This window comes from Falco peregrinus, chromosome 2, assembly GCF_023634155.1.
Source record: "Falco peregrinus isolate bFalPer1 chromosome 2, bFalPer1.pri, whole genome shotgun sequence".
NCBI lineage: Eukaryota > Metazoa > Chordata > Aves > Falconiformes > Falconidae > Falco > Falco peregrinus.
Genome location: NC_073722.1, coordinates 47,733,027 through 47,748,545, shown reverse-complemented (window position 1 = coordinate 47,748,545; position 15,519 = coordinate 47,733,027). Strand labels below are relative to the sequence as shown.

Below are 15,519 nucleotides of genomic sequence, written 5' to 3'. Positions count from 1 at the left end.
ATAGGAGACAAGGGACTGTATGGTTTTGAGTTGGGCTGAAACTTCTGGGGGATTTCAGTATTTGCTTGACCCATACATTTTGCCCAGAAGTAAACTCCAAAATGTTTCTTTCCTATGTGGGTCAGATAGTCTGCCAGTTTACTGGACATCTGCTTAAATACTTATCTTGCTAAAAATGTTCTAGCTCAATTAGAAGTTACAGAATTAATTCAAGAACGGGAAAAACCTATAATCTGTATTGTACCAGAGGTCACTTTAGAGAACATGGGGATCCCATCTAGCTTTATTGAACTATACAAAGAGCTACGCTTTGAAAAACTCATGAATCTGATGTACTTTCACTGCCTTTGCTATTTGACATTGTTTGCTGGCAAAACAAATGCACAGACAGAAGAAGCTAGCAATTACATGCACTGGTGAGACTGCTCAAATATTTTTGTGAGCTTTTTAAGTTAAGTAGAACTGAAAGTGTTTCCCAGCAGTATCTAAGAAATTTTATCGTGCTTTTTATCTATTAAAGCCCAGAGAATTTGCAAAGGGTTGCACAGGCAGTGAGTATCAGTTTATTTCACTCTTCTCCCTAGCCATGTGCTTTACCTGCAGAACTGGACTCATCTGCCAGCGTAAGATGAAAATCTCTCCTCAGAAACTGCTATGCTTATTCCAAGTAATTTAAGGAGGAGATTTTCGAATCAGTCAGCTCTGTTTCAAAAATGAACTTAGCCTTGAAACTTAGTCCTCAGATACCATGGTGATTGATGAGTACCAATCAAAGAGACAGACAGACACTACAGCAATTACCCAGTTGCTAGAAGAGAATGAATAAGTCACTATAAGTAAATTGTAAATTCCAGCATTAGAGACATGAAAAAGGCCAAACCGTACCTACTTAATCCTAACGTGAAAAAAGGGGGCTGTGAGTAAGAGACAGCAACTTTGCTTTTCCTCTCCAGTCAGTGGTCAGGCTCACCTATGCTTTCTGGATATCCTTTAACCAGAGGTTTATTTAGGGAGTAGGTACCACAAGAAGATTAAGGAAGAACAAAATGAATAATCACTTAAAGCGTCAGTAGTCATCACTCTTCTATTTTTTTAAAGTTACTGTCGTAAGATGGACAAGAGCAAGCTCATGCAATTCTAGTGTATTAAGAGCTTCTACTCTTATATATAACCAGAACATAAAGATAAATACATTACTTGGTCTATATATTTGCAAACAAAATCCTCTGTATTGGCCAAATGAATTCACCCATTTAATTATTTTAAATCAGCAACCCCACTCATGAAGCACAGCTGAAATAATCAGGAAAAGATTTTAAAAATACGCTAAATCTGACTGAATGTTATTACAGTAACATCTCAGTGCAGCCTTTTTATTTTTTTAAAATACATTATTGGTTTACAGAAAATCTAAAATTAAAATAGTTGCATAATCTTATTATTCTAGTACAGTGGTGACATTAAAAGAATGGATTTTATTTGTAACTCAAGGTCAAGATATCCAAGGAAGTTAAATGTGTCCAAATAATTTTGCATGTTATCAGGTTTAAGCACCTGTCTCCATTTGTTTCCTTCGCAAACTTCAAGCTAAAGCACTCATTTTTGTTTCTAGAATTGTATTTATGAAGTGTGTATGCATATCTGCATGCTTGTGTGTGCATATATGCATTAGTGTGCAAAGAACAGCGGAGAGAATTTATAATTGCTCGACCAATATTTAGAGTGAAATGTTTCATTATTAAATTTCAAAATTAAAGTATTTTTCCTTTTCACTTAGTGTTCCCCATTTCTGACGAATGTTTATGATAATGAATGATTATCCTAACCTTCTAGGCCTATGTTACTCCAAAAGACCTTTCCAAGGTCAGTGGAGAGTCCCATCTCAGTATAGATCATAAGGCAACAACCCTGCCTCCTGCAGTAACCCGCATCTCCAGTCCTCTCCTGTGAAGGAAGCCTATGTTCATGGTACAGGACAGCAGTACTATCCCAGCTCCTGAACTAAATGTATGTAACACATCTCATCTTACTTTGCATTTTGTCCCTACTATGGAATATAATGATTACTAGCAGAAAGAAATACGTAAAATAATAATCTTATTAATCAGAATGAATTAATTTCACCATAGGGATGCAATAACTGATCAGTAGTCATTGCTCAGAATCTAGATGCCTCTGTACGATTTCACAGAGCAGTTTCAAAGCTGAGCAGTAACTACGCCTGCAGTTATTGTAACCATAGTCCCTGCTAATACACCACATGACAAGTTCTTTGACAGACGTATGAGAACCATGAGAAAAAATGGGATATCTCATAAAATGAACAACTCTGTGAGAAAATGGGTGAGAAAATTTCTGCAGCAGATTATGGGAAGTTATCTAGATGAGCTTTATTCCCGTGCATTCCTCTCAATTACATACAACTCTCCACCGTACAGTAGCCAAAACTATGGCCTGCTCTCACTTTTCTAACTCTTTCTTGCCATCTGGACTGTCTTTTCAGTCTCTGTTCATTTCAGGATCTAAAATGGGAATACTGGCAACAATATGGCAAATTAAAGTGAAGCTTAATTTGCTGAGATAGGTACAGAAATGAGCACAACATATGTCACCACTACACTAATGGGTTTTAGATTCATACAGCTTTTAAATTTGCGGACTTGGCCAGAATGTAAACCAAATTTAGTATAATCCTAACAACACAAATGAACTTCAGTAAATGCATCCGCTTTAAAGCAAATTTATTCTAAGAGGGTCTGCACAGCATAAACGTACTAAAATGACAGCAATATGACTCATTTGTATACTGATTAAGTAGTTATTAAATGCAGTTTTTCAGAGCCTGGTATTAAGCTGTTTCAATGTAAAATCCCATTAACTGTATAACACAGCACCATTAAATTGCTCTGCCATTCTAAGATGTAAATGGTTTCTAAAAGCATTCAACACATGTATTATTTAAAACCTGAAGTGCTAATACAAGGTGGCAGGTAATGCCCAAAACTATGACTTCCAAGCTCACTTCCCACTGCATTTAAATATAGATGATTTTGGATTCTTTATTAAGTTAGTCATAGCAGCTTGATCCCAAATCCTGTTTGCCTTACCCCAGTGAGCTAACTTAAAACCAATCGTGTGTCTCCAATTTGTACCCATGTAACTAAAGCACAATCTTAGACAATGAGTAAAACAATAGCTTAGCATTTCAAAGATAAATTTAGTCTCATTTATACATAAGCAATCAATTTAAACTGAAAAACCTTAATTTTAGAGATTCAACATTAATACACATAGAAAGGAATAAAATTCCACCCTCAGGAAGGAGCTGCAAACATAAAGAGTCCATCTCATCTGCAGTGAAATTGCTTTGCCATTTATTTTACTGAGAGTTCATCTACAAAAAATCTAAGCTTATAAAAAATTTTCATTTGAATGCTCATTTCTTACCTGCTTCAGTGCATTATCCAAAGCAAACATCTTACAAATCCAAGGACAACCAGAAACACTTGTATTAGTGCTGTCATCAGTCTGTACCCATTGTATAGTTCTGCCTCCTGAAGTCACAGAACAACTGCAGGAAGCAACCTTTTCCCTTTGCTTTGTTTGGCTTACAGTTTGCTTACAAAACATTCACTGAAATGCAAATAATTAGTTTGGGCTTTTTTAGAAATCTGACCTTCAGTACCACAATATTACAAAAATCTTTGTTGATCTGTCAAAGGTTGAAGATTGTCTATAATTATTTTTAAGGAGACTATTAACTCCCCTACCATGATTTTGTGCACAAGCATACATAAATCTCAAAGCATAAAAACTCACCGGTGGCCTTTTTTCCAGTACTGGTATTGGCAGAGGTATAGGAATGGCACGTGGTCTGGGCACAGTCAAATTAAATTCCTTTGGGTGAGTGACCATCGAAGTCTTGACAGTAGTAGTACCGTTGTTTAATTTATCTGTGAGCTGTTCAATCAGTTGCTGTACTTTTGGCTGCCACCTTAAAAAAACCCCAGATTTTTTAGATTTATTTAGTTTCTTTCACACAAACTTACAGTATATGAGGTTGGCATTGGTGCAAATTCCATAATACTTTCAGCCATTCAATTTTAATAAAACTGACCTATGAATTTGTACTCATGATTTAGTTGGACTGTGTTATTTCACCTCTTGATAGATGCTAGTCCATTCAGACTACTAGTGGTGAAATAGCCACAGTTTTTACTGAGTAAGCAGCTACCTCACCAGTTAGTTTTGCAGCGGCACCAGACTGTGAATCAGAAAGGCAGCTGTCATAAGCTAAGTACACACTTAACATACTTAGACGAAGAGACTGTGAACAAACAGTGGTCTGAGTATTGCCTCTTTTACCAACTGACAGCATACACATAGATCAACCTCAAAGCACAGGCAGTTCTATTAAAAAAAATAGTAAGATGTAAGGACTTTGGTGGATTAGCAAATGAACCCTCAGTGAACCCTGTGGGGCAGCCAAGATGATTTTGATTTCTCTGTGTTTGGATTTTGGCCTGTATGGAGGTTCAGCATTCTTCCAAGGAATGACAGAAAGGTGCAGAATTCAAGGTAAGACACAAAGAAGTAATCACAGGGCTAATTATGATGACAGCTTCATGTCAATTATTCCTCCTCTATATGTGTTCTATCCTTAGGCATTACACATGCAGCGGAGCTTTCCCAGAACCTAAAAAGCAGCTGACAATGCAGATTTACAGTAACTTGCTTATGTGACTTACTTTAGCTAGCACTGTCATTATGGCATGAAGCTTGCAAGTAACTTCTGCAGTTAATGCAACTCCATTAAAATAAATAGGACTTTTTATATTAACCTCATTGACATTAAAAAGACATACTTAAAAGAATTTAAGCTATTAAACTGATTAAACTGATCAGTGCATTCTCAGCCCCCGAAGGAAGTTTCAAACCCAGTAACCAAATATGGTCTTTAACATTACATCATGGAATCACAGAATCATTTAGGTTGGAATAGACCTTCAAGATCACCAGGTCCAACCATTAACCCAGGGCTGCCAAGTCCACCACTAAACCACGTCCCCAAGCACCGCATCTAATGCGTTTTTTAAACACTTCCAGGGATGGTGACTCCACCACCTCCCTGGGCAGCCTGTTCCAATGCTTTACCACCCTCACAGTGAAGAAATGTTTCCCAATATCCAATCTAAACCTCCCCTGGTGCAACTTGAGGCACTTTCCTCTTGACTTGTCACTTGTTATCTAGGAGAACAGACTGACCACCACCTGCCTACAGCCTCCTGCCGGGTAGTTGTAGAGAGCAAAAAGGCCCCTCCAAGCCTCCTTTTCTCCAGGCTGAACAACCCCAGTTCCCTCAGCCACTCCTCATAAGACTTGTGTTCCAGACCCTTCCCCAGCCCCATTGCCCTTCCCTGGACACGCTCCAGCACCTCAATGTCCCTCTTGAAGTGAGGGGCCCAAAGCTGAACCCAGGATTCAAAGTATGTATTGTATTAGAATATACAGTTCTGTATAACTTATATTTACTTATGTATAACATATTTACAAAATGTGTTTGTTACATTGAATGTAACTGACTGTGAAGGACAGGTCCAATAAGCTTAGTGTAGTTTAAATAAGGAATAGATTAAGCATCTGCTTGCATGCATATGTACATACAAAACCTGCATGGATATGTGCGTATATATCTATGCATCTCTGTATCTTTACTATTGTAAGCATATGTTACAATTAGAATCACTACAATGGAATATATTGAGTCCAATTCTGACTTCAAATATATCGCTGCAGTTCCTGTAGAACTCAGTGGAATCTGGAGTACTGCAAGCCAAATCTCTACTACACGTTTGTTAGTTTGGCATAATCTACATAGTATGAAAGGATTAATTCTACTGACTTTGATATGGCAGAGCTAGATGCCAACTCTTTTTCAGCTGGTATTATTTGCAGCATACTTTTGTCTAACAGTGCCATGACCTGCGTTAATCTATACTGCACTGAGGAGGATGTGTGACTGCAGCAATATCAGTGTACCAATGCTAGCTCTAATTTATCTTTCCTGGGTAAAAACGAGAGCGGAAAAGTGACACAATAGGCTGCAGAGCTACTGATTCTCCACATGAAAATGTTTCAGTCTGGCAAGGGTCCTCATGCTACTGTATCGCCACCTAACCAATGTGGGGACACACCTGGCACCTCAGACCACCTGAACTGTTAAATGATGCTGCAATTGACCTAATGATTTTAAAAGACTTGTTTACATGCTTATCTGATTTCCTCAGACGGCATTTGACCATTGGCATAAACAAGTCTGTGCATAAAGACATACTCAGGATGCCAAACACCTTTTTTCAAATGCTTAATGTTAGACAGATGTTGAAGTGACTTATGACGAGGCACAAGTCTAACTCTGTGAGATAATCTGAACCTTCTACTTTTTAGAATGTTTTTTTCAGAGTATGATGTTTGATCTGTTCAGGGGCACCGAGAAGCAAATATACGACAGCTGAGAAAGGACTTCTCTATGAGAGAACCTTGCCTCTGGGTAAGTAAAAGGGATTACTACGGTCTCACAAAGACAAGAAGGGTTCTGAGTGACTTCAATATGAGAGACACTTTAAGAGCAAATTGAGCTTTCAGGGGGGAGCTTTCCTCAGCTTTTAAACTCTGAGGTGGCCACAGGCTACTTAAGTACTGCTTACCTTAGCAGTAGATCAATCCAGTTCTCTTTTACATACTCTGAATCGTAGAAACGACTCCATTCATCTTTTATCCACGTGTTCAAATACAAGGCATTGAAGAAGAATCTAAGAAACTAATAATAGGTAGTTTCTTTTAAATATGAATACTGAATACTGGAGGCATGGTATATATAAGACTACAAAAAAGATAAGTTGCTCTTACTACAAACAATGCTGAAGAACTTGCTTGTATTTTACCCTGTAATTATAATCATAGGTGCTTGGTATTTGTAGATTTTTCTTAGTTCTGTTAGGACAGCCCCATGTCTTTCAGCCCTATTTTGTAGAACACTAATAGATAATAAAATATTTTCAGTGGCCCAAAAAAAAATCCAGGAGCTACAACATGGGAATGTGTTAATGCAGCTTTAATTTGCTTCAAATATTGTGAAACAAAAGTTTTTATTGAAAATGAAAGTAATTACTATTGCAATACACTGATTTTAGTATAATTATACAATAGAGATTCAGAGCCTAATATACCCACAATCAGCTCCTGATTATCTATAGCTGGATGATCCACGGTGCCCGGAAACACGGCAAGCCTGGTACTGTACCTGAACTACTTAATTTGCTATCAGCTCCCTGGGAACTGGGCAGGGAGAACTGCTGAGAACTAAACTAACTGCTGTACAATATGGTTTCTTCTTTTGTTGAAATATAATTAATTGGCATATTCCCATTAAACTAGAAGACTGAAATTTGGCACACTTACACATTGTTGGGCTCTACATGCTGGAGAAATAGCAACTAACACTTGAATTTTTGTTTCCCACTGGAGTTCACCAGAAGGTCAAGAGCCTTTCTTTAAAACCTGAACTGTTCAAATGGCCTTATGCAACACTCTTGAAAAATGGCACTCAGATTCAGTCTGTATCATTTACAGCAACATAAATTCCAAACTTGAACATGAACTTTTTCATTAAAATTCTTGGAAATGAAAGTACAAGCAAGTATCATGCTGAAATAATCCCCGTAACAGAAAAGAGCACACTACATAATATTGACATTATGAGACATACTGGAAAGCAATGTGCAGTCACTTGAGAAGCTTTCAATGGAGACTGCAGAACTTACTAGTCCAGACTTGGTATCAGCCCCATCTTGGGTTGGTTTCCACAGAGCCATATAGGTCTTTGTACTGAGTTTTTAGTTCTGGAGGACTACCAAGGAGCTTCTTTCTTAATTCACATGTGGTGCCTGGCCCAAGGTGGCTTAGAGCTTTGTGAATAATTCGGCTATAAACAATTCAGATTTGACTCAAGGTGTTTGCTGCAGATGTTCAACAGGTGCAGAAATCCTACTAGTTGAAATCTGTAGTCTCGATGTGACCATTTCCAAGGAATTAACCTGTAATTTTAGTCTTATTTTCATCTATTGTGCTTTTGATAGAGTCAAAAGACTGATGAAGGACTAAATTAATATTACCCCCTTGGATTCCCATTCCTGTCTAGAAACTACTGCTCTTCCCCAAAACTGCAGCCGCTGGCACATCAACACACCATCCAAAAGAAGATATTTAATCCCTAAAAGTATGACTATAAACTAGGCCTTGAATTGTGAAGGAGTTTGTTTTCTGGTGCTTCCAGATTCACTGGAGTTTGCTAAGTGTATGGTAAGGGATGCATTTAATCCCGTTGGTCTAGAAACTCATTCATCCTTCTGGAGGATCTTCCTCTGCAGTGCAGGCATGTTGGATTACATTTTTCATCTAACATAGCAACTTCTACTTATGCCAAGTATAAATAAAATGCTAGAAGTCTAGACAGAGTTCACTCTGCAACAGAACTGACGCATGGTATATATGCTACTTCTACCAGTTATTGTAGCAATATTTTACATCCAGTTATCCCAGCTGTATATAGGATTATAGACCTAGTGACCATGTCCCCTGCCAAAGTACTCTTCTTACCTTACAGAAGGCCCTGACTATACACAAAGTTTATAAAAAATGTGTTTTTAAACAAATGTAAGCAGTAATACAGGAGTGGACTGAACATGAGCTGATATACTTAAAATGAGGCAGACCTGAGGGGTGAAGCTAGTTTCAAATTTCTAGGTATTGAGAGAGCTCACAGAAGAAGTTGATGCAGAAATACTGTAGGTGTGATCTGTAAATCCTCCAGTTTTCTTTCACTAGCTTTCATTTAATCTCAGAGGGACCTGAAACTCCTCCCTCTCTGTGTCCTCAGGATTCCTCTTTTATAGCCTAGTCCATCCTCAGAGGCTTCAGTCAGTTTTCTGCCACATTGCCACATGAAACTAAGCCTCTGAACTGTTGTTTCAGCTCTCCCTGACTGATCTCCGTCTAGACTTCTAAATATTTGCTGTAACTATCTTTCACAAGGTACTTGAAACTCAACTACCTCTTCAAGGCAGACGAAACTATAATAAAGGCACACAGTCACCAAGTTCTAGCTGTTGTATTTAACAGGGCTATGGACCCCTGGAGGCCTCCTGCTGCAACACCAGTTATGTACTGGTTATTAATATTTCACACTGTATTAAGACAAATGAGTAATTATGTGATTGATAAATGCTATCACGTACTCCTAGGAGGTACAGAGAATGGTTAAGTGTGTAATCAGATATCAACACTGTGATGTATATTTTAGTACTGTTGTAGTCACAGTCCCCAGAGAAACAGTGAGGATACGCCCCAGTACGCACCCCACTAGAGAAGGCTTTGAATGCAGCTCTGAAACAGTTATCCAGGCAATGCAGAGATTGCAAATGGCAATGCAGGATTACCAGACATCACTTCTGACCAGATTCTGCCTGAGCTGAAGGCCACAATCTTGGTATTGATAATCCATATCACAGATGGCAAATGTAGGCATAATAATACCCATGAAGCCATAGCGCATTTCATTTCTTAACAACAAAAACTTTTGTGTTTTGTGAACTGAATTGCTAGGAAAAATCCCTTATATTTCTGTTTTGTCTTTGGCCACCTGTGACACAGGTGGCAATCCCAGTATCAGCAGCTCTTGCTTTTACAGCAGCAACATGTGGCTTGAAGTTCTCACGGATTTCTGTTTGGATGTTACCAGCATCTGTCTCCTTAGAAAAGTCACTGGACAGTCATTTTGGTAAGAGCATTATTCTGCTTACTCCTCTGTCTTGAATGTTCCAAGAGTTTCACTACTCACAGATCATGATAACCAAGATTCAATTCCCTTCTAGAAAAGCAGTGGAATTACACCAGAAATTAACTGTATCCATTTTTACTATCTTAATATACTCTGGCTGTAGTAAGACAGGTGTGTATAATTAAAGACTGTTTTGTAATGCATTTTTACAGGTGGGCTGAATTGAGATTTTGTTTTTGAGAATTTGAATGTGCCCTGCTAATTTTTACACAGTAGGATTGTATAGATTTCTAAAAACAAGTAAAAAATGGTAAGTTTCCTCATCTGGTATTATCGTTACATCCATGTGGTCATTTGCAGAACTGAAATCCTTACATTCACAACATAAGCTTTTGACTCTTAAGGAAGTAACTGCAAGAAACAGCAGGTTCTGCTTTTCCACACAGATCAGCCACTACCTGAGAATGCTATTATTTCGTCTGTACATATCTACAGCTATTTGCTGTAGTAGCAAATGCAATCAAGGAGGCTTCTGTCCACTCTTCATTGTCTGATTCTTTCCCTCTTATTATAGTTTAGTTCTTCAGCTATGCTAGCTCAACCACCTGTAGGATTGTACTTTTCGGCTGCAACAGAGAAACGAAGAGGAAGGCAAGAAGCTCTTAAGGCTTTCCTATGAAGAAACTGTAATCTATTTTGAGGATCCTGAGGGAAAGGTGTAGAGAAGAGTGTCCTAGCATGGTGTCAGGTCCTTCTGCCATCGCATGACCCAATTTGGACTTTTTTTTACCTCCATGTCCACCATGAGGCTGATCTTGTCCTGCTTCTTACTGATCTTGTCCTACTATTCCTACCTCATTGTAACACCAATTACAACACCCAGTTCTTATGTAGTGATTTTCCTTTGCAGATCTCAGAAGTTCTTTATAAAGACCTCTAATGCTGTTAGAAGCAGTCAGAACATGAAGCAGAGCAAAACAGGTTCCTGAACGCTAGAAAGCAAGCACTAGTTATTTTGCATTTTTACAAGGCAATATTGAAATTATAAAGCTGTTTACTTCAACTTTTTTTTCAATGATGTATTTTCTCTAAGATATAAACCCTTAAATTTTATAACAAATATAAATTAAAAATATGTATGAATAATGGAACAGAGAAATAGGCTTGGGCTTGCAATGCATAGCTAAGTTCTTGGAAGAACAATCACACCGAAGTTACAAAATTGGGCTCTATCCTATGGTTCTGTAATTATACAATTATATATTGTATATATATAAAAAATTTTTGCATGTATTTTTAACATTACAGAATGAGATCCTATGATTTCCTGTTCCAGCAGATGAACATGTGTTAGTGAGATAGCATTATTATTCTGCCTGGATATTCTGTCTAAATGAAAATATTTGAACATGCATCAATCACAGGGAAATACTGTGACTTCAAATTGAATGGATTCCATTCAAGAGAGAGGTCTACTCACAAAAGTTAATCTCATTCAGGTGAAGACTACTCATTTGAATAAGGTTTATCTGTATGATTAAGAAAATTCCACTGTCTGTTATGTGCAGAAAAAAGTATTTTTTTATTAAAGTAGATCTATTATAAGCAAATATGTGTGAATAATTTTGCTGCATCTCAGCTGAACTCAGACAGAATAGTCATCAGACAAAATCTACAGGTCAGCATCCTGAAGGAGAATCCCAAATTTCTGATAACTTCTGTTGCTAAGGCTGCAGATCTATCTGCCTTCTGTTGTTATTGTCTCTGTTGCTGGGGGGACCAAATGCTGCTTCTAAATCCTCTGCTGCAGGTGCATTAGTATAATCTAACATCACTTTGAAGATAAAGATCCTCTTTTAATGCAAGAGAAGAAAACCTAGGTACCATGGTGATGAGGATCTGATAAGATACTTAAGCAAACAAAGTTACATCTAGAGGAAAAAAAGTAGCAGGTGCAGACCATCCCCATAATGCAGCACTTCCCTATCAGAAAAGAGTTATTCCAGACAAGGAAGGAGATACTATCTGAAAGAGAACATCAGAGCACTGATGCTTAAGCCATATAAACCTAGGTGAATGGAATCAACAACAGAAAACTGGAATGAAGTGGGAAAATTCTGTTGCTAGCTGAATGAGCTCAGGATGCATCCAATCCAGTGGCTTGTGTCTAGGATGTTTACCAAAGAAGGGTCTGGGAAAGCATTTTAGGCAGAGTGATTTGTCTGGCTACCAGATTATGATAATTCTTCCAGCCACTTCTCTGTTCTTTCTAACAGTTAATGAAATGTAACATTTTTGTCTCTGAATGGCAATTAATAAAAAAACATTCCCTATGAAGCCCATCAAACCAAAGCGAATAGAGCTTTTCTAAAAACATTATGCAGACAACCTAACCTACTCTCTCCCTACATATCACAAAGCAACCGTACTCATTAAAGAGATGCTGGCATCCACAAGAACATTCAAAGTCATCAGTATAAGGCTAAACCTTAGCCTTTTGAGTATTAATTACTAAAATTTGCCTATTTATCTCTTGCGTGTCATACTTGTTATTGAAACACCATGTTTGGACTATACTTAAAAACATCTGGATGATCAAAGTTCACATATGCTGTGTCACCAGTATTTAATTTTTAGCCAATTTTCCTAAGAAAACAGGGCTTATGAGAAGGAATTGCTGCTCAGTTTGTCCCTCTGCACCTCTTTAGAACACAGCTTTTAAGATAATCAGCACTTTCAACCATTTTGAAACAGAAGCAGAAGATATCTGTATTTGTATAAATTTCATTTAAATTAGCAAACAAGTAGTGGAGTGAAACCCAAATTTGTGGCTCCAGAGAAGAAAAAGCAGGCAGAACTTTGTTGTCATGCTTTCTATTTGGCAGCAATGGTTTGATCAATTGCATGTATGTTTTAATGGGTTCATTGGTACATGCAAACTCCAAATGAACAATTGTGGTATTAGGAAGGAGAAAAAGTGATGGAAGGGCAATAGGCTGGATAATCAAAGTGGCAGTGGGTTGTTCAGGGAAAAAAGAACACTAATCAGCAGGAACAACAAGTTCCAATAGGTTCATTGTATATGGAAAAAACTTCTCCTGCCTAAAGTCAAAGAACGTGGGCAGAGCCAAGAGTGAGTATGCAAATTAGAGGGACAACTGGAAATCACATTAACTGTAAATCATGTGATTATTCTACCTTCTTAGATGATATAAAATACATTTCCAATTAATCTTTGATTGAATATGAGATAGTCACTGTTCAAGTATAGAAATGGAAGGTTTTTGTGATAACAAAATACTAATTCTGAATTTAAACAGAAAGTAACACTAATTACTTAATTTAAATTACCCTGAAAGTTGAGAAAAGTCATCTGATTAATCAAACACAATTAATAGATTATTAGTTTTCTTTAAAAAAATATTTTGTAGTTTCATTACCTTTTGCATTTTTGCAGTGTCCTGAGATTTCACAATTCTGCTGAAGTGCTGAAGACCGAGCTCTTCTAGTTGAAAAGTAGCCAGGTAACAAATAACTGTCAAAAGATACATACATTTAAAATACAGCAGGTAATTCTAACAAACCTATACTCTATACTCAGTGTACTCTGGGATTTAGGCTGTTACTGTAACTTTAAATAATCTTCAGTATTGTTTATCTAACTGAGCAACATAATGCTTGACAATGAGAAATTGTAATACAAAGTTATAATGTTAACTCTGTGTTCATTATTAGCATCATGACTCTATGCTATAGTTCATATAAATTATCTCCTTTGTGAGTTAGATCCAGCCTAGTGCAAATCTACATGATTTTATAGAATTCTAACAGCTGAGGGTCTAGCCACTTACATTAAAAATGTAAAACAAATGTAGTTATCTGAAGTCATTCACAGAGGTCCTTCTGATGCTTGCAAGTATGTGTTTGCAAAACTGGGGGAACTACCATAGTAGTGTCTGGAATCCTGCAAGGCTGAAAGTAAGATCTTGCCATGATTTCACAGTTGTTTCACTATGCCAACATCACCACTAAAATAAGCAGCTCTGTCAACCCCTAATTGCTTGTTCTCATCCCATCCTTTCACTTCCTGGTGTTTCTTCTCTTGGGCAAGTACAGTCACCCACACAACCAAGTTAAAACAGATTGTAAATTTTACCCTGAAGCACTTTCTTGATCAGTTCACTGGATGTCTGCTAAACACAAGTTCTAACTCCAGAGAAGATATGACACAGGGGTGAGAATGAGTGGCCAGTGATGAGAAAACAGGCACCTTGTTTCTTTGGGTAGTAGTACCAGTTTATACAACAAATATTTGCATAATCCATCAGTGAAATTCCGTTAGTCTGGCAACAGGCAGGGAGAACAGGAGTCAGATGGCTCCTGAGAAACATGACTGAAAAGTTTCTGACATTATTACATTGTTGGAAACAGCTTTTTCATAATGTAGCCAAAATTTTCAGTGTAAGCAAGTTTATTCTGGGAAAATTTAACATGAACAGGAGAAATAAAAGAAAGTTTTGATAGTGAATTTTTCAACATACTCTGTTTTTAATGTTTTCAGAGAGGATAGCTCTTATTCTTCTGTTCCAGAATCATAGTTTATCATACATAACGAAAAAAACCCACACTAACAAAAAACCCTAAAAAGTCATATTTCTAGTATGGTGTTTTTTGGTTTTTTTTTTTTTTTTTTGCAAGTGACCATTTTACAGAGAGTGTTGTAATCTTTGGTTTTATTCTAAATTAGAATAAACCCAAGTCTTTAAATTGTGAAATTCTCTGGGAAATCCAAAACTGTGCAGTTTGATACAGGGTGAGGCACAGGCAGTGCAGTGAGATTTTTGCAGATCTGTAAAGTTCATGAGCTCCTGTATCAGCTTTCATTTGACCATAACCACTTCGATCAATCAGGCTTCACTTGCACTGTAGTATTTTAGCTGCCACCAAACAGTAATGATAAAATCAGTAAATTCTGACCAATATGCTGCCGCCAATTCAGTCTTGTGCTTTAGCATAGCAACATATTTAAGCAGTCTTAGCAGTATATACATTTATCTCCTACAAGCTTTATTAAATTCAAATCTGCTCACACATAGCAACAGCCATTTTAAGCAGCTTTGATCATTTAAGTGTCAATGCAGCTTGGCAAAGGGAATCACAAGCAGCTTAAAAAAATGTAAGCCAATGACCTTAGACTCTCAACTTGTTGATAAAGGAAAATTTTCCATGGCCTACCCTCTGCCTATGATTAATGGAGGCTTTTGAGTGGACCAGTCCTGACAATCCAATTATAGCAACACTCAGCTTAAAGGTATAATTTATGTGCCCCAGACAGTGAAAAACATGGCTTTGGAGAAATGGAGACAATGAAGCATTACCAGTTAGAATATACTCAATACACTTTTAACTTCATCCTTGACAGTTTAGGTTCCCTTTTGTTTGTTATTTGATTTAAATTTCTATACCTTTCCAGACTATCACAGAAGCAACCAGAAATGGCATAAAAAATCAGTACATTTTAAACCACAAGATGCAGATAAACTTGTATTAGATATGGGGTTTTTGTATTTTTCAATGACTTTGAATTAAATTGACTGGACTTTTGAAAGTACCCACAAAGCTTCAGAATGTACCTGACTTACAGAACCAATACCAGTGTGATTTCTGATGCCAGCTTATTT

At 37.3% G+C, this 15,519-nt stretch overlaps 1 protein-coding gene across 3 annotated transcripts in view; it reads right to left on the bottom strand.

The window, feature by feature from the left end:
* Nucleotides 1-15,519, bottom strand: part of CFAP99 (cilia and flagella associated protein 99) — a 63,736-nt gene that overhangs the window by 32,284 nt on the left and 15,933 nt on the right. For all 3 annotated transcript variants that reach the window (XR_008746077.1, XR_008746078.1, XM_055797471.1), the window contains exons 4-6: nucleotides 13,279-13,373; nucleotides 6,708-6,820; nucleotides 3,820-3,994 (exon numbers count right to left, since the gene is read on the bottom strand). Coding sequence is in view for 1 of the 3 variants with exons in the window: in XM_055797471.1 (XP_055653446.1) it covers nucleotides 3,820-3,994; nucleotides 6,708-6,820; nucleotides 13,279-13,373 (383 nt within the window). In the remaining 2 variants the exon portion in view is untranslated. The remainder of the gene's footprint in view (nucleotides 1-3,819; nucleotides 3,995-6,707; nucleotides 6,821-13,278; nucleotides 13,374-15,519) is intronic.